This window comes from Zonotrichia leucophrys, chromosome 2, assembly GCF_028769735.1.
Source record: "Zonotrichia leucophrys gambelii isolate GWCS_2022_RI chromosome 2, RI_Zleu_2.0, whole genome shotgun sequence".
Taxonomy (NCBI): Eukaryota; Metazoa; Chordata; class Aves; order Passeriformes; family Passerellidae; genus Zonotrichia; species Zonotrichia leucophrys.
Window position 1 is genome coordinate 17970540 of NC_088171.1, and position 26592 is coordinate 17997131.

At 38.2% G+C, this 26592-nt stretch overlaps 1 protein-coding gene across 1 annotated transcript in view; it reads right to left on the minus strand.

Annotated features, from left to right (window-relative positions):
* GPR158 (G protein-coupled receptor 158) overlaps positions 1-26592 on the minus strand; it is a 199993-nt gene that overhangs the window by 89818 nt on the left and 83583 nt on the right. Inside the window, exons 4-5 of the mRNA XM_064704089.1 lie at positions 20161-20378; positions 2464-2532 (exon numbers count right to left, since the gene is read on the minus strand). Of these exons, the coding sequence (XP_064560159.1) occupies positions 2464-2532; positions 20161-20378 (287 nt within the window). The remainder of the gene's footprint in view (positions 1-2463; positions 2533-20160; positions 20379-26592) is intronic.

Genomic DNA, 26592 nt, shown 5'->3' on the forward strand with positions numbered 1-26592 from the left:
AAAGCTTGGGTTTTCTTTCTTGTGTCATTCTTTCTCTGCTTTGTGCTCCTTTCCCAGACAATAAGCAGGTGAGCACATTTAGATTCTGTCCATGTACAGCAAAACATCAACAGTTCACATTCCAAGGACCCACCCCTCATAATTCACACCTTGCATCTTTTCTTTCTTAAAAAGACTATGCCTTATAGCTTTCACACGTTTACTGTTTCACTGTCTTGCCCTGCATCAGAAATTGATGAAAAATTCCTTGCAGTTAATTGAGGGACAGAGATATTGGAAAGCTGAACTTTCCAATCTTCTTTGATTTTACAAAACCATATTTTTCTGGTTGGTGAAATCAGGATTAATTTCTCTGTCTGAAAATGCAAAGGACCTCCCACTATCACATTTGCTATATCCCTCCCCTAAAACCCTCAAAATAGAAATGATAAAATTGCTCTCTTTCTTTTCCCCGAGTCTGTAGGAGTAACAGCCTGATTAGAAATTCCCTGTATAAGAGAGAAGAGTGCCCCAGCAAAGAGCGTGGGAACATAAAACTGCTAGAAGAGAGAAGCCAAGTCTTACACTCTACCTATTAATTTCTAATAGGATGTGTTCTCAGTGGACAGTTTTATGCAGTAGGAGCTTGAGATCCGCAGAGAAAGATAAACTCTGGTCAAGTATCTACATCCCATCTGGGATGGGCTACTCAGCAATTTCCAGCAAAAATTTTTTTCCACATAATATGTCAAACTCTCATTTTGCACTCATTGTATATTAAATATCCTAATGTCAGTGAAAAAGAAAAAGAGGCTTAAAAGTCAGTGAAGAGCTGAGGGGATGCTTGGGTTCTTGAACTGCTCCCTCCCAGGACCACTTCCTTTCTTCTCCCTCTGCATTTAAAGGCTGCGGATGGTCACCAGCTCTTGCATCCAACACCATGGTCCTTCAAGTCACCTGCTGAGAGAAGCCTTTTTCCACAGCAATATCTCAGTGTCCCAGGTGCTGAGCACCTGAAGAAGCCAGGCACCAAAGGATGCTCGTCCTTCATGAATCACAACAAATGGAGAATCAAGACAAGAACTGGGAAATGAACTGAAGGATGGGTGACAGGTGAGCAGACTGCAGACACAATTCTGATGGGCTATGATGAGGCTCCTCACACTTTGGAGCTGGGGCTGTACAGTCACTGACTGGTTCTAGCTGAGCACCTGCCTGGGGAAGCCAGCCTGGCCCAGGGCTCTCTCAGAAAGCAAAGAGGAGACAGCCATGGAAGGAAACCCCTTGCATAATGCTCTATGCTATGAATTTCTGCCAATGCTCCACAGCACCAGCTGAGGAAGCAGTGCCTGGGCTTTCTGTTCTGTTCACTGAAAAGAAATATGAAAGAAGCTCTGAAAACCCATGGGAGATGTATTTATTGCAAGTTGCAAAAAACTTCTGTCCAACATGAAAAAATCCAAAAACTTTAATTTCCCTAACTTCTGCAAAGTGAAGGATGAAAAAATACATAAAGCTATCCTAGAAATGCACACACCTTTTCTTTAGAACTTGAAAACGATTCAAGAAAGAATGTATAAAAATTCCACTAGGGTTTGTGTTTATTTATAGTATTCTTCACACATTCTACTGCAGTTTATTTCCTACTTGTTCTACAGCTACTGAAGAGTTTTGTTATCCAGCTCATCTTTCAGTAACTACATGATGGTCTGTAAAAGCACAAAAAATTCTGACTACTGAGGGAAAGAGGACATAAACATATTTTAAAATAGTCCACAACTCCATCTTTGATTGTCTCCCAACCTGCATGCTTTCTACCAAATTTGTTCAATATACACTTTGATGTCTTGCTTTATCCAGTCATTATTTTGGGTTTATGTGGCAATTAACAAGCTCAGCTTTTCTGTGACTTTTGAAAAGAGCATGGACACATATTTCTTTTTTTGTGGTACATTTCTCATATGACTATGAAATGACTTTTTTCCCATTTACAGGGTAAGGGTAATGCCATCTAATTTTCCCAAAGATAGGGTGTTGAAGATGCCACATATCTTCAGAAACATCAAAAAACATGCCAGTAATGCACTGAAATAATTAATCTCATTCATACTACATTCCAGGGAAAAATTGGTATAATCAGTGTCTTCTGTTTACCTACCTTGCTTTTTTCCCCCCATACCATAGATCAGACAGGTACTGTCTTTCAAAGCAAAATCTCATCTTAACACAGAACACCCAAAAACTTCCAATTAAACGACTGGCAATTTTACCAAATTGAAAATGGAGAATTATTACAAATATAGTAAAACATTTGAGTGTTTTTAAGAATATTTCAAGAGCACAGCACATTTTGTAGTCAGATTAAACTAATAATTAATAAATAGCTTTTACATTTATATTTTTACCAGTCATTCATACAGTTTTAAAACATTGGCAAGGGTATAATTTTTTTTAAAGTTATATTTTAAGTATATTTTGACTTACTGGGAAGTACAGAAGAAGTGATCCAAAAAGAATGGTTTCCAGCAGCACCAGCCCTGAAGCCCTGATACTCTAGAAGACAAAAAGCAACACAAAACATTAGAAAATTCCCTCTGTGTGTCATTTTCATTAAGGTACCTTCACTTTTGTCAGTGTAACACTTCCACAATAATGTTTATTAAGCAGTCTTCCATGCTTTCATACTCCACACTCTTTAAATCACAGACCCATTACAATGGTTGTGTTTTACAAAATTAAATTTAAGTTTTTTCCCCTATATTAAATACTATTCAACAGACATTACCTGGATGTTGTATTGCACCTGGATATGATTTGAAATTGCTAAATTTGTTCTCAAGTTTCAAGATTTAGGGATCATGGGAATTACAGACATGCATTTAATTGTAGAATTTGTTCTGTATTGTTTAAATTTCAATAAGTCCCTAGAATATTTTTGCTCATTTAATGACTTAGCTTCCATAATAAGTATGAATAATCTACAATTTTACTGAATATAGAGTGTGCTCTTAGACTGCAAGTGTATCTTCTTTTCCTGAAATTTTTGTACAAAGATGTTGATTTATTAACTTGTCAGGATTGTAAAATACTATGCCATTTCCTCACCACTTGTTGGTTAAGAAAACCAACATGGTTTTCTTAGATCTTAAAATTTTAAAAGATCCATTATTTTTCCTAATACTAAGTGTATTCCAATAAATTGGATGATTTATGTACAGTGCAACTGAGCCATATCTTAGAGACAAAACATCAACACTGGTGAGAAACTGAAATGTTAAGTTGAGGGTTAATGACTCAGAATCAAGCCCCACAAAAGCAGGAGTGCTCTGCTGATATGTGTGAGGTTCAGCCCAGGTGCAGAGGCTGTGAGCACCAGAGGATGACCACGACAAATCAACCTTAGTTTAGCAAGAAGCTGGGTTTGAGTCTCATAAGGGAAGAGGCCAATGAGAAGCAGATCCTGAGAGGTGAGATAATGCTGTTTATCATGCCAGTGCCCTCCCTTCCATGAGTGGCTCCAACATCATACAAGGCAGAGGTTAGTGAGCTCATGGGACTGAAAAATACTCAAACCACTAAAAAAATATTTTCTTTTCTTATTATGTACAAAGCATCCCTATATACCAGAATGACCAACAAAGCAACTGAAATGAGCTCCATATAGAGAAGATGGAAATTAAATAAACCATCTAAAATCCATTTAACTCCCATGTAGACATTCTTTTCTAAACAAGTCTTTCACATCCTGATCAGTCTTTTCTTATCAAGCTTGTTTCTGGGCAGTATGATCATAAGATAACCTGTTAGAACAAAGAACTTCAGCATTTCCAGCTCTTCCATAATAATAAATTATCTCATGATTTTTTCTCACCTGTGCTCTCGTAGGGACCATTCTCTGTGAATGTTAGCTATGTTCTTCTGCTTCCTGCCCCAAAAGAAGTGTGGCTTACAGAGCAATGCTGGAATTCAAAATGGGCTTGAATCCAGGTTTTGACTGTACTTTCACCTGAGTCTTTGGTACCAGGAGAGCAGGGGGTTTCACCTAATGTTTACAGATATCACTGCTCTTCTAAACAGGATTCCTTGGCAAATGGAATATACATTCTAGCAGAGATGAATGCTATCCACCATGATGAAGAAAAGCTCAAAACCTCCAACACAAAATAGTACAACTATTTTTACATAAGTGTAGAGAAAATTTTAAAAAATGGTTGTAAACTGAAGTATAAGAATTCTCCCAAACTACATTTTTGAAATGGTTGGCTTTCTTCACTGCAAAGAAAAAGAGCTATTTTAACAGTTGATTTTAAAGTATTTTTATTTCTTCCATAGTGACCACTACAGCCCAAGAAGTCCAGGATGAAAAAATTATCCAGCACTAAAACTTCAAAAACAGGGATTAACTAAAGAGAAGAGAACCAAACTAAAGCATAAAGTTTCAAAAATAATTTACTAAAAATATTTTTTTAGATATACAGGTATTTCCAGAAGTCTGTGAGTAACAGTGTTTCCACCAAAAGCTGAATCTTACACTGTACAGTCCCTAAGGCATGGCTGGGGGCAGGTTCACAAATGCTTCACTTTATGGGCATCTGCAACATGCACAGCAGTGAATATGCCCACACACCTCAGGAAAAAAAGCCTTTGCTCCTTCCTCCTTTAAGAAAGTTAATGAAAGAAAGTAAATCGATGATCGTCCAAAGTCTCCACCAGCCACTGTCCACCTATACAGGCTGCACAAACAAAATTCTCCAATGGAATTCACAGAAATTAGGGCATTCAAGGACACAGCCCTGAAACTTCATGCACTGGGAATTTCTTCCACTTGGATGTAATACTTGTCTGCTTTTTCTTTTTTAGTTTTTCTTTTCTTTTTTAACAGCTGCTTGGAGTGTTTTGCATCTGTCTTGCTTGTTGGCACTTATTTTGATTTTATTTATTTCTTTCTCTGGCTGTTCATCTTGTGTTTATTGCCACTTTGTCTGTGTGCTCATCTCCCATTCAGGGTTTCATTTCTATCTTTACTTATTTGCGTCAGTAGAACTGTCCTTTTTGGATTTCCTTGTCTCGCTCAATGGTTACACATTGCTGACACCTAATTAATACTGCAATTTATTTTGTTTCTAGCTTCATTCTGACTTTCATACTTAGCTACCTATACCATGCACTTATCTAGGTCTGCAAAGAGTACTGTTTGTGAAGGACTGATTCATGCTTTCACCCATTCTATACAGGCCACATTAGCAGCCTTTGAGATAAACAGTCATTCCTTATCCTTGAAACTCAGAAAGTAACACCATTTCTGTGAAAAATCCCATTAAGAAAGGAAAGTCATACATGCCTCTCGGCCACTGCTAAAGGGTCATAAATAAATGTTAAATAATTATCTACATGAGGTAAATTTTAAAAAGCGTAGCTGCCCAAGTTGCATCAAGCATAACAAAACAAAAGCTGAACTGATGTATAAAGAAGCACAGAAGAGATTGCATTTCAACTGTCTGTGGTCCTAAGCAATACAGGATATACACAGCATTAATTAGCACTGAATTCCTGAATGTCATCACATAAATCAGTGATATGAGTGTCAGAGTATTTTCATAGTGGAGAAAAAAAAAAAAAAGCCAAAATATAATTAAAGTCATCCTGTATTGGTTACATTGTGTAATACTGAATTAACTGAACTGAATTAACTGTAGACTTTTGGTGTCAGTCCAGGAAGACTGCAGGTTCCTCCAGGGCTACATGTCACTGTGTATTATATGAGCATGGTACCATGGAAATCTAGTGAGGGGAAAAGGTTGGCATATCTTGATTTTTTTCACTTTTGTTAAACAGTTTTGCCACTCTGTAATAAAACGAATGACCAAAGAGGGCTGTGACTTACAGAAAATTTCCTTTTACAAAGGTGGTTTCACCAGAATGTGAGCTTGCCTTTCAGATAAATAAAGCATATCAGAAACCATTAGAGGAAAAAAAAAATCAGATACACTTCTTCTTTAATCTCAACTTTGAATACATTCATATTTATTAAATTGGAAAGTGTATCTACACTCCATGTGTAAGCACATATGGATACAGGACAGAATGACAGAGAAGCAAGGAAATATAGAGAAATATTTGAGGTGATTGGGAAAATTACTATGTAAACTGTCTCAAAAGAAATGCAATAAAAAGTGCAGTTAAAGGTAGATGTGAAGGCAATGTGCTCGCTCTACAGTGCTCCAGGGGGACCCTGGTGGTGCAGGTCTGGCAGATCCATCCCACTCTGCTCATGACGAAATGGGAGATGTGATGGGACCTTACGGACTGTATTCCCAAATCTGCCTCTTACTTCTCTGAAAACCCTTCCTGTTCAAATTATTTTTATTCCTGGTACAGGGGGTTCTTTATTTCTATCAAATTAAAGAATTGAGAAGAGATTTTTGTCAAGTTGAAAATACATGGTCTGAAATGTTTTATTACCGTTGCTTCTCTTACTAAAATACACCTTCCCAACAAATAAATTTTTTCCAGTATGAATATATTTTTGTCTTGATTTCCATGAGCTGTTTTTCTAAAGCCCATTGAACCTTTTCCCTCTGTCTTATCCCATATACCTTTTCCCAAGCACAAAGACACTCATCTTTCTTAGTGAAAGAGCTGTGTGGAAAAACTAAATTTCAGGGATTTTATATCAATTAAAGTTTACTTTTAAGAAATAGAATGCACAGATTCTTCTTTCTGTCCCCAAAGCTGAGCAGTAGCAAGATGTTTGGCTCCTCTATTACGAAACAAAAGTTGGACTTCCAGCTCCCAGACAGTGATATCAGGAGCTGCAGAAAAGAGTGGAATTATATTTCATTGTGGTGAGCAACCTAATACTGCTCACACCTGTAAGAGCACGGGGGACTAAAGAATGGGCATGAAAACAACTGGAAGGAGTCCTCTAAATCCTCAGTTAGTACCCTATAACAGTAGTGTCATAAGTTATTTATTGTCTTGATAATAAACTCAGGGACTGATTAGGACCACTCCCCATGAAAACATAAATGGCAAATTCCATAACAAGGCTTTGTTTTAATTTTATTATTGTTGATTGAGGTACAAAATTCAAACAAATCATTCCCAGCTAACTGCAGGAAAAACTCTTCAATTCAAGTGAGAAAAAGTTAAATATCTTTTGAAAATTTCTCTTTAAAATAATGAAGAGGAAATTGTGTCTCCTGCTCAACCTTTGATCACACTAACAAATATTTTTGACCTATTTGAATCATAGCCTCTTAATAGAATAAAGATTTCAAGTAGAGAAATATTCACAGCAAAGACCAATTTTCCAAAAACAGGCCTACAGTTACAGGCTGCCACTTAAATTGTACTGATAAATTGTCAGAATTTTCTGACATTTGCAGGTTTTGTGCAGTACTCCTAAACCAAATAAATATAATCCTCTCCATTCCCTTTCAAGCCTTTGAAAAAGACTTACATGAAGGTAAATTTTTTTTCTATTACTAGTTATAGGTGAGCTCAAACAGAATATAATTATTATATTTACTTTTTACTTGAAAAAAAAGTCAGGAAAAGCAAAGACCATCAATCAAAAAGCAATTTCATTACAAGTACAAAAGATTTCAGGCATCCAAGAAATCACCAAATATTTAATTTTTCAATTCATGTGGCCCTTGATCCTTTCTGTTATACGAGTAACGAAATCTGTTGAGATAAATCATGATGAAGGGAGAGTGTTCTGCATTTAGAAATATGGGCATTGCTGAATCTACGTTGCACTACACCACTTACAAGACAGACATTTGAGAAAACAGTATTTGCTGGTGAAGAACCCTCACAATACAAATGGTTAATGTCCCAGGGACATCTTTTCTTATAAGGGCAGAAATTCCTTCCTTGGGCACATATTGCTTAGATCAAGACACCTGCTTCTCCTCAAATAGTGGTGAATATATACATCAAAGAAAATCAGTGATGAGGTGAACACCTAAGTTCAATTTCAGTCTATTCACAGATTTATGGTTAATTCAAAAGATGAATATGTACAATGACAATCATCAAAAATCTGGATCACTTAAAGTGTCTGTTTCACTAGATTTGCATTCAATTAACACAGAAATTAAATGAAGATCCAAAGACATTAATTTCAAGAATAAATCTAATATTGATTAATCACCGAATCACCAAGAGATTAAATTGAATACATGAATCTGATGAAATAGGAAACCAAATTTCAGGAGCAGGAGGCAGGGCTCAGTATGTTGCTCTGTTTGGTTTACAAATAGCTTCAGAATACCTGAACTAAATTTCAGCTTTCTTATGCAAAATGGCCTCACCTATTACAGAAGATAAACCACAGCTCAATAAAATCATCTGTATAAATTGTAGTTCAATCACACAGAAATAAACAGTTCATGGTAAAAGGATAAAAAAAATCAACCTGACTGCAAAGTTCAAGATTCATAACATCTCAGAGGAAACAAACTGAAAATTATGTGAGAAGCGTTAGAATAAATCTGATTGAGGTCAAAAAAATTCTCATTATTTTCATGACTTAGAAGGCCAGTTAACTATAGATGAAAATCATTATAATAATTTCAGATCAGTCAAAACCTCATACTTTGGAAGGTTTTTAATCCAACTTCAGTTTATTTTATTCACTTTTATTTTACAAGAGCCAAGTGCTAAACCACTGCAAATGAGTACTTTATGATTGCATCTGAGAGATCCTAATCCCAAAAAGGGTGAGATTTTTCAGCTCTTCAGAATTTATTAAGCTAAGTAATCCTTCATTAAGTTTAGACCACAGAATTTATGTTTCACTGAAATAAAAGCACATTTGTTTTTGAAAGAAATACTGCTATGCGTAACTTAATTATTCTTCCTTCCAATGTTTTGCTGAAAGGCCCAGCCCTGGGGAAGCCTCATGTTAGTGCAGACCCTGCACAAGGAATTAGTGAAAATGGCTGTGCTATCTGCACAAAGTTAAGACAAGGGACAGCATATGGATCAGGGCAGATGAGAAGAGCAATGGAACAACAAGGCAATATCACATTGCAGAACTAGCAATTAGTAGTTAGTCCCAGCCTATCATTATCCCACTCTAAGTTAAATACTTTGTCAGCACTTGAATCTGAAGACATGCCATGGAGAGCAGGGGATGCTCTCAAAAAGCCTCCACCAAGAGTGAGGAAAGTATGAAGGGAAAAAGGGGTGTTTTTTGGAAAAGGTAACAAGGGGTGTTTTTTGGAAAAGGTAAAAAGGGATGTTTTTTGGAAAAGGTAACAAGGGGGTTTTTTTGGAAAAGGTAAAAAGGGATGTTTTTTGGAAAAGGTAACAAGGGGGTTTTTTTGGAAAAGGTAACAAGGGATGTTTTTTGGAAAAGGTAACAAGATCAGGCTGGTGTTGACACTTCTGCATCAAAGGAATAGCAGACATTTCTTTTCAATTAGGAGGCAGAAAAGGCTCATATGGGATCTGAAAAAAAAAAAAACAGAGATACACAGCTCATGTATGGTGTCAAGAGGGAGATGCAAAGAGGACAGCAGAAAGTGGCAGAGCAGTAAATCATGGGCAGCATCATTTGAAACAGACAGGAGCTGTGCCTGCACCTGCCAGCTGAAAGGACATGGCAATAGTCAAGACACAAAACACCAAGCTGAGACAACAAACAGGGCTGCAGACTGACGGAAAACATTTATTAAAAGGGAGCCCAGAAGGAGTTCAGCTCAGGAGGAGTTCAGCCTAGACACAGCCAGAGACACAGAGACCTCCAGAGCTCAAAATGACCTTTGGTAACAAGCAGGTTGCTACAGTAACTATGAAAGGAGTAGCTGGGGTGTCCTAGGGGGAAACAGGAGGAGATCAAGATTTCTTTTCTGCTATATTGAAGTTGATGAGAAGATGGCAGAGAAAAATTCTCTGCCAGAGGCAGGGGGAGGCATGGCTGTGACAAGGAAGGCAACAGCAATGTGACCGTGTTCATAGCACAAAGTTCTAATGAGAAGCTGACAGCATGAGCCTGCTCCTAAAAGCCTTCAACTTTTACCCAAAGAAGTGAAGAAAAGAATGAAGAACAGGAATATTTTTTAGTCTCAGTGATCTGTGTTCAGCTCGTACCACACGATATAGCCAAAATCAACCAAACAACCAAAATATTAAAAACAGCATAAAGTTTCTCTGAACAGTCTACCATAAACTACAAGTTTTGCAGTTACAAATATACAGTAAAAAAATGCAAGACTTTTCCTGGAATAAGGTTTCCAATACAGTTTTATTTCTACTATTTGAAAGTTCTCATGCTACATTTTTTTTCTGTTTTTTTCTTCCCCTGCTTCTTAACTTACATTACTTCTTCCTTCTCTCTGGGTAAAACTTCTAAAAAGCCCTATTTTCTCATCTTCATCAGAGCTTCTTCTTAGTTAAATTGGTTTTTCAACATCAAAATGGGGTCTTACTATTAGACCCTTAAAACAAAAAGAAAGGTCTGCTTCAGACATAAGTCTTCTCTTGGAGAGGGAGGCAGGCCAAAGACCTCATGCAAGCCACCAGGGACTTTGCTATTGCTATTGATTGTACTAGGAAGGTTCACAGCAGGATACAACTCCAAGACAAATAGCAGGATAAATAAATAATGTCGCTGTTATTCTGCTGACATGATAGGAAATCTCTTCCCAGCAAATCTGTAAACGCCCATTCAGGAGCCCAAATGAAACTTCAGATAAATGCAACTGTCCTGAAGTTACTGCATCAAAGAATCAGTGGGGAAAGCTTATTACCATGTGACAGACAATTCAGTCTACTCAGACACTCTATAAGGGCTATAAATATTAGACTCAGCAGGAATCAGAGTAACAGACAAGCAAAAATCTGAGCAGTTTGCTCAGTTTAATTGATGACTCTGAAACAACCTTGGAAAAATTATTCTATGAGGTAATAGTTGTCATTGTTGGAAAATATTTGCTGGAATTCAAGCATTCAATTACTTAATTTTTCATAATTTATTTTTAAAGTGGAATCAAAGTGTAATAGACTTAAATGAAGGTAGGCCTTCAAGGCTGCTACAGCTTTTTCTTTGTTGACAGCGATATCCTTGCCAGCACCCTACACTGAAAGTGCACTACCAGCTCCACTCATTTGTATCTGGGGCTCTGTGTTGCAGAGTTTTGTTGAATACTGGAAGAACAGAAGGTAGCAATGATTCACAGTCCACAGGGTCTTATGCAGCAAAACATTAAGAAAGCAATGGCAAGGAATCTGTTTCAACGTCAAACTGGAGCAAATGTGTCACAATCCATGGCTGACTGACATCACTTTGAAGGCAGTACACTCCTTGAAAAACCATGAATGTTTTCCTTAGGGCCCCCTAAGGTGCTGTGCAATTCAACTTTGTAGAGACAAGCACTGGCTTAATATAAAGCTATACAGAGAAGATTGCAGCTTTTGAAACCTTAGAGTTATGGTTGAGTATTGATGAAAAGCCATTTTATGACCTACCTTGTCCATTAGGAGTAGACTCTATCTAGAGCACTTTTTTTTTTGCTTCCTACCATCCTGCTCTTCTCATTTGCTCTTCTTTATGAGGCTGAACTGAAATCAATGAACATATTTCATATCTAGATCTTTAGTTTCTTCACACTTCAGTTTTCATTAGTTTTCAAAGTGTCTGTAATTTATTTTTCTATTCACAAGTACTTGATGCCTCTAAACTGTGTATTAAATGCAAATTCATATTCATGGGAAACCTTAGGCCTTATGAAGTGAATACACACACAATACCCTGCAAACACTGCAGCCATGCCTACTGTTTTTGGGAACTCCAGCAGCCAGAACATCCTCCTGAGACTCAACTGCTGCTGAAGGCTAATGGCCCCTGCACTTCTTATCTTGCCAACATGGCACTCTTAAGTTACTTATGTGGGAATTAAGAAAGCACAGCACCCCTAAAGGCACATCTAAACCACACAGAAAAATGGGAAGGGACATGCAAATAAAGGAAATGAGAATTCCACTAAAAACAACAGTTTTGAAAACAACATTGGCAATGTCTTTAAACTTGCACACCTGAAGACTACAATAAACTTCCTGAGAAATCACAAGAAACGAGGTTCTCACCCTAGGACAGGATGAAGAAAGGGTGTCTAATGCGCTGCACAGAATGTGTATATGCTGAGTGAACTATCAGGTATGCCCACCAGCACAGCATGTAAAGGCAGCTGCTCCATCTGTGCAAAATCTTCCCTCGATCAAGTTTCCACTTCAGCTGAAATGTCAGAAATTGTTGTCTAGGGAGAAAAAAGCAGAATGTGCACCAAAGATGAAAACCATCCAGGCATAAGCACATCAAGATGCCACTGTGGAGTAAAAAACCAAGGAAAAAGGATTGGCTGATTTACATTAGAAAAAGAGGTATGTTTGCAAAGCCAGCATGCTTTAATATTTAAAGATGTATCACACATCAATAGCCTGTGATTACCTCATTCTGAATTACTGTATCCTATTGCGGCTGCAGTGAGGGAGAAAAGACATGATTTCTCAATATTAGAAAGGGGAACTACAGCATAAATTTGCATGTTGCCTTTCCATCTATGTGCAGTTCTGTGCAGTATTTAAAATTGTACTGCTTAGGGAATATCTTCACAGTTTTGAAATCATATTTAGCAGAACACTTAAATATATTTACACTAAATAAAAAAAAAATGGGATAGTGGTGGTAGAGTGTACCTAGCCACCCTGAACTCCAAAATGAAAATCTGTATTTGATAGAATAAAAACCATATTAAAACAGTCTGTAGCTCTTATTTGCCACATTGCCCTCAAGAGAGGGAAAATTATTTATTCCTGTTTATGAGTAGGCATATGGTCCTGTTAACTGTACTTACCTTGATTGGTGTTCAAGATGTATGTTTTCTTCCTCTCATTAAAATGATTTATATTTCTATACTTCCATCAGTTCCCTAATGTTCATAAAAGAGGGGTTGGGGAGGGCAGGGGTGGAGAAAACTAGTAAAATAAAACGTTATTTAGTTAAAAATTTCCAATATTTGAGATTGGAAATGGTCTTGAACAGGGCAAAGCCCTTCATTCCATCATTGCTAATGCCATATGACAACACCGTTCCAAACTACCCTGTTGAACTCTAAGCATTTCTTCCACTATTTTTCAGAGCTGAAAACAACCTCCTCCAAGCGTGCTCACCACTACCAATTTTACCTTGAAATGCTGGATTTACATCCAGAGACGCTGGCCACAGGTGCAGCAGGAAGATGGAAAGCCCCCAGACCCCCATGCTCACTCTCTGTTCCCCTCTTTCCAGACCCTGGCAGCACCACAAGGTGGTGAGATGAGGGCAAAGTAGTTTGGCTTTAGTGAAACCACTTTGAAGCCTTTAGCATTGATTTGAATGAGAATTCCCAGCAAACAAGACCCTTCTGAAAAGGTCTAGCATGAGTCAAGGCTGGCAGCACATTCTCATCTCTTCTTCATCACAAAGTAGCAATTAATGTCTTCCACTCCATGGCTGAGATCAACCTCTGTGTTCTCTGTGCCAGCAGAGGTTCTTGGCATTTCTTAAGGGCACTTACAATTCCTCACAGCAGCTGTAGTCTACCCAAAGCTCCCTGTTTGAGGTGGAAGGCTGCTATGCAAAGGTCAGTTATTTTCAGCTCTTCTTTCCATTCATTTGAAAAGGCAGCCTTATAACTGAGGAGCCTTTTAGGTTCTTTGCAGGTTATGTCCTTCCACAGTCAAGCACTTTAACAAAAACATGATTACAACACAGCTGGTTTTTTCAAAGGCTCTGGTAGATTTCTAGCCCTATGTTAAGCCTAAAATTAAAAAAAAAATCTGATTTTCACTCATAGTTATTTAAATGTTCAGTTTCTTGCCAGCAGCTTTGCTACCCTTACACTGTATGAAATAAATGCTGCAGTTGGTCATTCCCTGTTTGAGCTCTCCCTTGGTTCACACAGCACTGCTTGCACAGATGAATTCTACTATTTTGTTGATGCTTTTTCTTACAAAATCACTGTTCAGCTTCTCATTTTTGAGAATATTTGTTTTAATATGATTTCCATCCTTGTCTAAACAGCTACTTTTGTTAGCTTAGCCTCATACTTTTTGGACGTGTTTTTTGTAGTGATGTTTGCATTATTAAATCAATACTAATGCCACAGCACATAAAGATGTTTGCTAGTATCACCTTGAGCTGTTTTGTTCCTTAGTTGTTCAACTTAGAGAATGTTTTGCACCTCTGTATGCAGCCATGAGTAAGGCTGAAAGTTGTTCTGCAAGATCCTTATACTCAAACACTGTCAAAGCCTTTGACAACCAAGTGAATAAGAGGAGCCTCTTCCTTTACAGACTCCTCTGTAAGGAGATTCTAAGTCTGTAAAACTCCTCTAAGACACATAACACAACTATCAACAGCACTGAGCCTGCTCCTTGTTTTGCATCCAGAGTCCCTTTCTTTCTCTGACACTGCAGAAGCCTCACCATCTTCCAAGGTCATATTCAGGAAAATCACTCTGTCAGACCAATCAAAATAGAATTCCAACATTTTCACTATTGAGGAAAGACCTCTTTTTCCCAGGCTTCATCACACAATTCCCTCAGTGGCATTAAACTGGTGCTGTCAGCTTTTCTGATGGAATTTCACAAATTTTCATCTCCCTTGAGATTTTGAGCCTCTTGCACCTTGTGTCAATACCAGGTTCATGGCTTCTAGCTTTCACTACTGATTTCACTACTGATTTCACAAGGGCTGCCCACAGGAAAGATTTCTTTGAAGTGATCCACACATCTGATTTCCCTTCTGTATTAGCTATAAATAATTTTTCCTCTTTTCTCTTTGTTTGGCACATTTCCCCCATTTGCTCTCCTGCTGAAATGCTTTGCCTTTTCCAACTACTGCAGTAGCATCTCCTCTTTATCTATTATATTTTTAATCTTTTTCTGTGTTTCCCTACAAATCTTTTCACTAGTAGTTTAGCTTCTGCTACTCCTTCTGTGCCTTCTTCCAGATTTTTTTGTGTTCTTATCGTTTTGGAGTTCTTCCTTTTCTTGGCAATGGGCCACCTTTTCTGCCTGTGACTTTCTCCAGTTATGACTCTTGCAGTTAAATAACATTACTGCTGAGCTGATCTCAGGGCTGCTGAGTCACTTTCACCTGTGTTTGACAAAGCCTCAAAAGAATTCCACAGCACTGATCAGAGCTTTGTCACAGTATCTTTTTGCCATTCCATTCTGCTCTTTTGGCCAATTCCAACAACTGTTGAAGTCACTGTTGTGCACTTACATTTACAGGTTGGCAATGGTCAGACTGGTCAGTGGTACCAGTAGTTTGGATCAACTGTATTTTGGAAGAACAAGCTAAATTTTGTTCTTTCACCTATCACATGTGCAAGTCTACGTGAGTAACTACAAGGTTTTCAAGAAGAGACATGGAATCTAACTTAATGATGCTTTGCCAAGAGAACAAAAGATATTCTGGTTTAGACTCTAGTGTGCTACCTCACTTCATGGTCTGTGCTGCATAATTAAAGAAGCACACAGTGATCCTTCCTGATCTATCCTCCAAGTTTCCAACAATAAATTATGACCTTGAAGCACCAGATATTTCGCCAAAAACACTGTGTTTAAACATCCAAAAATACAGAAACATACATAGAAAGATACATATATATATATAGAGAGAGAAATATTCTCCATGATTCCTTCCTATCTGAATTGCTTTATAGTTTGGGATCTGTAACGTTCTTTGCCAGTGAGTGACAAAGAAGTAACTTTAAAAGTTTTGTAATGCAACTACTTCTTTTTTTAAAGACATTTGAGAGAGTCTTTGAACATTTGAGAGATCCCTTGATCCTTAAACCCTCTAGTGATACCCTAATAAGAACCATGAATAGATATCTAGGTTGGCACATCAACATTTCACTACTGTATATGATTTGTTATTTTATTTCCTGCCCTGTCTTTTCCTCTGCCACCCCTTGGTTACCTACAAATGAGTGCAGCTCACCTAGACCCTTGAGACCAAAATTTCAAGAGCCTTTGGTGGCAGACCTTGGAAGAAGTACTCTCACATCCACATGGTCGTAATCCTCCTTCACAGAGCTACAAATACATTTGTAGGGCATCACATTCTCACAAAAGCCCACTTCCCACATTTGCCCATGGACCCAGAAGTTTTGTTATTTGTTATCATTACTTTGAATTTCCAAGTGTGAAAGTTGGACCTACTGATCTTTAGTTCTTGTCACTAATATAAGGAGTCTTTATAAATACAGATGTCATATTTCCTACCCTCCATTGCTCCTCTACTGCTCTTAATGTAAACTTATTACACAATAAATAGTTTGGCAGTTTTTCTAGACAGAAGTCTGAAGAGGATTCTTCAGAGGAACCTTCAGAAGTTCTAGAAGATGAGACTTAAAACTTCACAGATTTCTAGAAGTCCCTCCAAAGAGAAGCCTGGCTTTTAAAAGCCAGTCTCCTGGCTTGCTATAGGCTTTGCCTATTCATTACCATTCATTTTGTCAAGGTCTGAGTGGGAACTCACAAGGTGGTATTTACCAGGTTCTCTGTAGAGTTTTATTATTATGGCCTAGGTGAGTAATAATGATCTGTCAAAATGAAAGTTGTATCATCACATTCTATCAGTAACACTTTGGCAGTAATTGGCAAAAAGGTCTCTGCTCTCATGGCTGTGCTCTGTGGCAGTGCAGGGCTCCATCTTTCACCCGTGGTTGGGCTTTCAGCAACTGCCTTGGATCTCACATACATTCCACACTGTTGACAAAACCAGGCTGTGGCAATTTTCCACTGTAAGTCCTGCTTGGTCATAAAAAGCACAACCAGTGTGATGTGAATAGCTGAGGTATTTTTTCACTTCCCTAAAATACTTATGATCTCTCTCTGCTCTTACTGATACGTTGATCTTTTTTAGGACAAAAAAATGTCACTTCCATCATAAGCTGAAGGATGCTTATGGACCTTTATCATTCTTTTTGTGGATTATTATATATCAGTGCCAAGGTGCCTGGGGTGTTTCTTCCCAAGTGCTTTCTGTTGGCAGACCTTAACTTTTCAGGACCTTAGTTCTTTGAAGGCAGTAATTACCAGGAGCCCCCATGAAGCACAAGCTTTAAGAAGCCTTCTGCAGTCACTTTTACTAAAGAGGTAACTTGATCCCATTTACCTTCTGGTTTTACTGATCAACAGAAAGATCAAAATGTCATGTATCTACTCTTCATTCCTTTCAGCACTGAAAGGGCCTTAATTTAACATCTTTTATTTTCAACTCCCATCTTTTGCTCCCTTAAACACTTTAAAGTTTGCTTCTTGATATAGTAGCAGTATGCTGTTCTTTCTGTTAAAATGTTGCATTAAAAACTATTTTTTGCAACCATGTGAATATTGAAGTGTATCACGTGGGAGAGAATCGAAAGAAATGCTTTTCCCTGACTCCCACACAGCACAATGGAAATGAGCAGTTTAACACAGCAACTTTAATCACAGACATATACACTAACCTAATTGTGGTTTGCTTCACTAACAGTTGGAAATTCTCAAAAGGGCAGAAATTTTGAATATACTTCAATATGTGTTCTTTCATTTTCATGATTTTACCTCCTTGGCAGAGAGTACATAGTAAGCTACTAGTTTTCTTCCCTCACTCCAAATCTCTGTCATTTCCCAATGTAACCAGCAGTTTTCTTATAAAAAATACTCATTGTTCTCCGTATGTTTGCCCTTCATACAACTTCTCATGTCATGGTAAACACACAAGATTTTTTTCATGCTGTACCAAGAAGATAAAAAACACTAAAGAATATCCAAGAAAAACTCAACTGAATGACATGAAAAGCAATGAAAAATCTATCAGTTTCTATTCCTTGAAAACATCAATCATTAATGGAAAGGTCTGTTAATCACTATATTATTTCATTTGTCTCATGTTTCCTTCCCTTTTCCTTGTGAGATACACATTTAGAGAAATGTTAACTTTCCTGTAAGGTACCAAAACTGTAACTGAATCCATCTCTGGTCAACTGAATGAAAAGCAATGTCTCAAAGGCATATTTTTTTATTTCAGGGAAAAAGAATGCTTCGTTTTATGACTGATTCTCACTCATTCATATGTCATGACTACCAATGGTAAGAGGAAATCTGGAAAAACAAAAGCACAAACTTTTTCCTGATGGCTGAAAAGCACTTCAGAGATAACAAAAGATATGTATATGCTGCTTTAGTATTGCTTTGGCATTAAAGATTCAGATTCCATGTGTTTCTTTATTCATAGACTACTTTGGAGAACTAACTAACCAACACAAATGTAAAAATGTGCTATTCATCACTAGCAGGTTTTGTGAAACACAAAATTTCTGTGTTATGTCTAATAAAGATACATCTTCTTACTGTAGCAGATATCTATATCAGAACATATGCAAGTGTACAAGTGAAAGAGTGAATACTATTTCTCAACTTGTTTGTGAGAAAATATGAATATTTCCTATAAAACAATGAATATTGTGGTGTGTAAAAAAGAAGTGAAGCCCAGCTTGCAATAGCTGCATATCACTTTCTAAGTCTAGAAATAGTTTTTACTCACAAGAAATGCCTGTCATGATGTTGTTTATGACATCAAAAGTGAGTAACATTAACAGATTAAAACCTCACAAAATCAGAATGAAGTTCTTCTGAGAAGTTAATGTCAAGCAACTAAACAGATGCCTACAACAAACTTTTCATAACAAAAAAACTTTATGAATACAATTAAGTCTGTAATTTCAATGATTTACTATAATATCATTAAATACAAAGACACTGTCAGAAACAGAAGAGATAAAAAAAGGAATGTTACTGCTCGTTCTGTGATTTCCTGGCAGGATATTAAAATCTTGCAAAATGAGCCACGTATTTGTAACACAGACACTGCAGGATCAGGAAGACTGTGGGATCAAGTGTTCCAAAAACCAAAATGGAAATACTTATCTAGGTATAGAAAGTGGATGAAGCTATTAATTTCAATAATGTAGCATACTGTGTGCACACCTACATTTCCCAAATAGTGAATATATGCCATCTTCAGTTAATTTCTTTTAAATAAATTTGAAGTTTCCGAGAATTTTCTGCATTTACTGAGGGAACAGTGAGATTCTGAGATGCTACCAGATTTTCAGTGAGGTAAAAGCAGGAAGTTCATTAGCTTAGTACATAAATGCTGCATCAGCTATTTACAGATACTCCTTAGTATGCTCTTACTATAGTGAAAAAATAATAATCTTTAAACAGAGAATCACCTTTAAACTCTCTAGAAACTATAATTATTCAGAAATATTTCTCTTTGCCATAATTATTTTCCAGCTAGTCACTCAAATATATTGAAAACAAACATCATTCCCAGTAGTGGTAATGCAGAGACTTTCATGATCCCAAGTTTCTAAAAATCCCATGTCCCTTTAGATATGTGCATATTTAACAGGCCCGATTTTCCAAAATTACTTAACAGTTTCCTTGATTTTTGCTGAACATCCATAAATGCAAGCATATTTCACTGGAAGACACAAATTGCTCAGCTTTTTTTTTTCTTCTTCTTCTTCTTCTCCAAAACCACATAAACAATTCAGGAAAACACTCCTGTTTGGAAATCCCATCCTCCCCTTGAGCTGCACTTCTTGCCTGAGAAACTGTCACAGACATATTTTCTGAAAAATACTTTTGCTAGGATTTTTCTCCTGAGAAGCTGAGAGGCCTCAAAAACAAAATGTCAGCAATAACTATCTGCTGCTGTGGAATGCAACAGGTGCATCTTAGATTGGTCTCGTGGTTGTTTTTAATTAATGGCCAATCACAGTCCAGCTGTCTCGGACTCTTTGGTCAGTAACAAGATTTTATTATCATTCTTTCTTTTCTATTCCTTGCTAGCCTTCTGATGAAATCCTTTCTTCTATTCTTTTAGTATAGTTTTAATGTATCATTTTCTTTTAGTATAATATATATCATAAAATAATAAAGCTTAAATAATAAATCAGACTTTTGAAACATGGAGTCAAGATTCTCATCTCTTCCCTCATCCTGGGACCCCTGTGAACACCCCCACAAGGGACCCTCAAAACGGGAAGCTGTAGAACCAAGATGAACGAGCACATACTGCACAGTGAGGAGGAGAGCACCAAACAGAACCCAGGGGTTTACCTTGGCCTTGCGGAAATGGTAGACCACCAGCATGCTGATGAAGTCCAGCAGCATGCAGAGCGTCTGGAAGGAGATGATGGCCAGGCGCAGATACTTGTCCTCCTGCGCATAGCAGGGCGTGTCATCTGTGCAGAACGAGCATCCTTCTCTGCAGGGCAGGCAGGTGTAGACTTCCTCTGACAGTTCACCACCAGAAAAGCGATTTTCTGCGTCCTTTCCTGAAAGTGTCAGAAGCACAAGGGGAGACACCTTTAGTTGTAGGGGATGGGGAGTTCATCACCAGTTCTCTGCTGGGCTTCCTTTCCCTCCCATGCTTTCTCAATAGGTTACAAACTAGCCCGGTGCTGCTTTTCTCACTGAACCATCCTTTGTAACATTCAGAAAACGCAGACCAATGAGGGAAAGTGAGCTTTTTAAACATCAAATGCTTTCCTGTTACATTTAAAGTGGGCTAAATTGGCACAGGAAATTCTATGAAGAATTTTGAATGGGGAGAAAAATTACATGAAATATTTGGGAACAAGGAATGGATTTTACACAGACGGATGAAGGGCAGACCCATTAACTACCTAATGTTCATAGTACAAGTTCAGATCTCATTTCAGATTGTTCCTCAATTTTATAAAAATGCTATTGAGTGAATTAATGAGCTTCAAATTAGATGAAAACCTTCTTAATTAACATTTACTCAACAGGCTGTTGCATGATTGCACTACTCTGTCCCCAAAGCAAAACCAGTGCACTTAGTCTAAGTATAGTTTTCCATTGTTCACAGAAGCACACCTAGACACACCTATTTTGTCTAGGAAAATCAATTACTCTTGAACTGACATCTCATCCATCAATGTGAACCCATCAAGAGCACACACAGAAGGATTCCTAATTTTTCTGATCTATGACACTTGCCCATAAACCCTTGTAAGGCTGCTTACTCTACAGGCCATGAATAGAATTAAAAGGTGACAGAGAAATGGGGGGGAGAAAAAGAATATTGTGAAATAAAAGGAAAAAAAAATTGTTGAAAATGTTTGTTACAGGCAAGACAGCCTTAGGAGCTCACAGAAAAAACAAAATGTGGCTGAAGCCAAATCAATGGTTGTGTTATAATGTGTGATAACTCCTCTCATTTTTTACAGTTCTACAGAACTGCTTCAATTGCTTTGATCAAAATTCTACTTCTCTGTCAGGGAAAGTAGTAAATCATGCATTGCTGAGTCCTTCAAGAGATAACCTATCCCACCTATGCTGCACATACACATGGGCTTATGCAACTCTTTTCAGACTTCTAGCTTGAGGCAATTGAAGCAGAAGGTTTTCTACAAGGGTAATTACTTCTTTCTTTCTCAAATCCGTGTCCAAATGTGGATGAGCACACATGTGCTGCCAGGCAGAGCCTGGGAAAGGGACAGAGGCCACACTCCTTGTCCTCAGCGTAGCATGCTTCCCTCCCACATCCCAGAGTGAGCAGAGAACAGGATGGTATTCTCATGCAGTTCATGAATTTCCCCTTGGAGCTTTATTCTGAAGTAAGATGTCAGAAACCTGAATATAGCAGAGTAGTGCTGACTCATGTTGCAAGTCAGTTTTCTAGACACAAAGAGTCAGCAAGAAGAGATCTTGTGCTTTTTTGACCCAGACTGCGTGAGGTAGGAATGCAAATCTTGGAAAATACCCATGCTTGGGCATACCAAGCAGATGGAGAACCTCTAAGGAACACTAATGTTGAGGATATTCTAAAACTGGATCTTCTCTTCAGAGCCCACACCCATGGACCTGAGCCCATCATGATTCCAAGAGCTTTAGCAGAAACCACTTTCTCCAAATTTAACATCAGATCCCTGCTTTCTTAATTACAGCCAGAGCAACAGACCCACACTGTCCCCTGCCAGAGACAGAAGTCACAGTCTCCCACATCTCAATTCCATATCCAAACCAAGAGTGCATTCCCTACTGTCCAAGTTTTCCAATTCATTTCTTCAACGTTTAAGGTCAAGTCACCTTTTCCATCACGTATCTGTTCCTTTATAATTTCTATAGTTGCCCTTCAATGAGTCCATCTCTTTAAAACCTCACATTTCTGAGCCCTGTAAGCCATTTGTTAATATATTTTTATTGTGTCAACTAAATAAATTATTTGCAGTATAAAAACTTACGTACAGCAAAATATAGTTCAAGACCCACAGCTATGAGACCACTTGTCACAAATATGATATGAATATGGCTTGATAATTTAGCATGATTCTAATTTGATGCACTTACTTTATTTCTGAAATGTTGAACCTTGAAAGTCATTGAAAATACAATATATTCCATTTTATCAAGCATTTTTTTATCAGAATCATATGTGGCAGTGTCTTCATGTGGATGCTCATCACACACAACAAGGACAACAGTAAATAAACAGTTGCATGTTTAAGTGAATATCCCACAGATATGACTTTATAACAAACAGCAAACTTGTTTAGCTGTGTCTGGTGTCATGTTTAGAGACTGGGGTGGGCTGCACAGGGAGGTGTTGGAGTCACCATCCCTGGAGGAGTTTAAGGAAAGCTTGGATGCGGCACTCAGTGCCATGGTCCAGTCTATGGCAGTGTTTGGTCTTGGGTGGACTCAGTGATCTGAGGGCTTTTCCAATCTATGCTTCTGTGGTATGGTGTGTTGTATACAAAGGAAGATCACTGATGCACATCTTCTGCACTGGCTGCACTGCCAGCCAGGACTGATTTTTCTGGGAGTATCTTTTGACAATCAGATGGAGGTGGAGGTGTCTGAGGAGCAACTGGATGTGGCACTCAGTGCTCTGGTCTGGTTAGCAAGGTGGGGATTGCTCACAGGTTGGACTTGGTGATCTTAGAGATCTTTTCCAACCTACCAGATTCCATGATTCCATGTGATTGCTCCTTACAGCTAATAAAAGAAAGATCAAAAAATGGGATCTGCATGAAATTTCCCATAATGCGATGAGGAACAATTAACAATTCCTATGTGTTTGGGTTTTTTGGTGGTTTTTTTTTCCTTCGTTACAAAAATTAAGAACTTTTTTCAGCCCTTCTAAAATAAATTACTGGGGAAGAACTGTTCATTATATATACCACTGACATGGATCTTGGCCATCCACACCCTTGCCATGACTGTATGTCTCAGGGCACAGCTGCCCAATGCATAGCTGAACATTTCTGCCCTTTTTGTCTGCTCCTGTCCCCTCACCAAAGTCAATGTAACATCAATTTAAGACACAGACAGCCCAAGGCCAAGCCTGGAGTGCCTCTAACAGAACTGCTAGATGTTTAATTGTGCCTTGTCCTATCTCAGCAGTTCTTTGGGATTACATGTTTCCTGCAGTGAATAAAAACAATTTTTCCTCCTCAAAAGATGACAAAAGATTCTAGAGACAGTAAGGTAGATGGTCAAGAAGTAATTTCTGCTTTGTGTAAGGCAGTAGCAGTTTCAGCACTGTCACAAATGAGATGGAAGCAAACACTGTGCTGCAGAAGTTAAAGCTGAAAATGAGGAAGGTGTAAAAAAAGAAAGGAAGAACAGAAATAAAATGTAGTAACCAAAGAATAAAAAGGATAAAAAGAAAGGAGAAAAGAACCAAGCAAAGTAGGTGGAAAGCAGGAATAGGGCACAAACGAAAATGAAGTATAATGAAATAAAACAAAAGCTTAAATGTTTCAGCTATTTCCAGTCCACCATATTTTTTCCTAGCTCTTCTCTCTTCTATCCCAGTCTTATTTTTCTATCTGATTGGCCCATCTGTTTTTGAAATGTTCTCCTGAGGGTAACTCCTCATCAGCTTCAGTTCTCCTAAGGACGCTTTGCCACGCAGGGGGCGCCTCAGCAGCTCAGTGGCACTGCCAGCTGAGACCTTCCTGCAGAGTGAGCACAGCACCACCGGCTGCTGAGAGCCAGGGCAGGGACTGCCTTGTCCCAAACCACATCATCCTGCGCTCCAGTCAGAGCTCAGCACATGAGCACAGAAAGCACAGTGCATGCTGAGCACTGAGCAGAACAAAAGAGTGATTTTGCTCCTTTTCTATAATAATTAGGAACACTGCAGTCGCATCAGGGATGTTGCAGTAACTTGGTGAGAATCTAACTGGACCTCTTGGAACCAAAACCTGGTCATCAGCCATGGTCATAAGCCTCACCCCAGAAAGGCATCACTGAAGTCAGTGACAACCTTCATATGTGCAAATATCTGCAGGTGCAGGTTCTGTTGAATCACAAAGCCAAAGGGCAGGTGCAAAAAATGAAAATTCCTGTTGAACTGGAAACCCCTCTTGGAATTTTTTATGTGATCGTGGCAGTGTTAGAGACAGCAAAGTCCCATATTCAGACAAAAGAGCCACTTCTATTGCAAGCAAAGCAGGTTCCACATCCAAACAGCAAGAGCTGGGAATTTCTGCAGTATATGGAAGATGCATTGCTAAAGGGCAAACTTCAAGGCTGAGCAAAGCACCACTGCTCTGCTAAAGACTTTTCAATGCAAACCTAATTACCCCACAAGGCAGAGAACAGAAGTGCTTTAGAGAAGGCTGTTACAGGAATGTTAAAATATAAGTAATCATCAGTTAGTTATTCTAGCTATACTAATAGTGCTACCTAAAAATGAGCCATTAGGAGAAAGTGCATAACCACGTACTCAAGTACTTCCAGATTAATACAATCTGTGTAAATGAAATGTATTTTTTTCTAAAATAAATTTCCAACCTCAAAAGACACCCTGGAAGCATGGTAATAACTTTGTTCCCTTCTAGCTCCTCATTAACACATGCAAAAAAAAATAGAGAGGTTTTGCATATTTTGGCACTGTCAGTTCTGAAGAACGAACACAGACTTGGGAGGGAAATGCCCTCCTACCTGGCTTCTTATTCAGTAAGAGAACAGCCTGAATTCCAGCTGTGGCCCTGTCCCACACACTCTTTGGGAACCTGCAACATGTGCAGCCTTCCTGGGAGCAGCAACACCATGCTGCTTTAAGACAGGAAAGCAATTTGCAGAATCTTTGTGATTTGCAGAACTTTTCCTACACAGGACACTGTTTATTGTGGCCACATTTCTCTTCACAGAGAAAAGCAAGGCACAACTTCCCAAGGATTTTCTGGGATTCCCATTCTCCAAACCTCAGAGAAAGAAAAAACAATTCTTATCTCATTTACTGCGCCTGTGCTTTGGAACAAGTGGAATGCGTTGTGGAAGATTGTTTACCTGAAAGGAATTGGTAATTGGATTCTGGTGTCAGTGTTTTCATTCACTGACCAATTGAATCCACATGTGTGTGTTGGGATTGTCGGCTGACAGTCACAAGGTTCAGTTCAGTTCAGTTGAGTGGAATTGAGTGCTTGGCAGATTAAGTGTAATATAATGTAATACAGTATAGAATAATATAGTACAATAAAGTAATTAATTAGCCTTCTGATATCAGTGGAGTCAGATGCATCATTCTCCCCTTCATAGGGGTTGTCTTGTTTTACTACAGTTTACGTCACGTTGCAGGTTCCCACAGAGCCAACCAGTAAACGGTGTGGAGTGTTCAACATCTCTGCAAAGCTGTTTCATAGTTATCTTTCAGACTCAAACCAAAACACTAATCTGGGCTGAAAGCAGAACCTTTCCCCCACCTAAAAACTGGACACTTCAGGCACAATGTGAAACTGCAGTTATCCACATTTTGCTGTGGCACAAAATCCCAGCATCACTGAGTAATGCTCCCATTTCAGGACACAATACAATCCAGTTTTTCAACTGAGTGAAGTACAAAGCTGGTCTTTTTTTTCTATCTATCTCCTTTGAGATAGATAGGTATCTTGAGACCTGCAAATCTTTGCTGCCTCTTTATTTCTTTCCACTGGGAATACTTCCTAAATGATTAACATTTCTATTCAGTTTCATCTCTTTCATCCTCAGATTTCACCAACCTAGCTCCACAAAGAGATCTCCAGGTCAGACAGTTTCTGTCCAAATTGCTTGGAGAATTCGTATCTAGAATTCCTATGTTAACATCACTTTGAACCACCAAACACATACTACAGCCATTTTAGCCATGTCATTTTTCTCTCTTTTCTTTTTACAGAATGCAGCTGTGTGACAAGACCAAGTTTCCTTTGAAACGTAGGCTTTTCTCATTACTTTAGTCATTTCCAGTCTCACTGTTAATTTTTTGAAATCATCTATACAACTTGGCAGATGGAGCTGCATCTGGATTAATTTAAAAAGTTCTTCATTACAGTTTCAAAACTCAGGTTACCTCACAGCAACAAAGGTTCAAATCAAACTGGCCCACTACATCCTACAATATCAGCATTTACAAACTTCTTTTAGACAAATTTCACTTTATTAGGAGCTGAACAGCCATTTTAAGGCTCTTCATTCTATAGCAGATGGAAAGAAGATGGAGGTATTGTGTTTTCCATCTAAAGACAAATTACT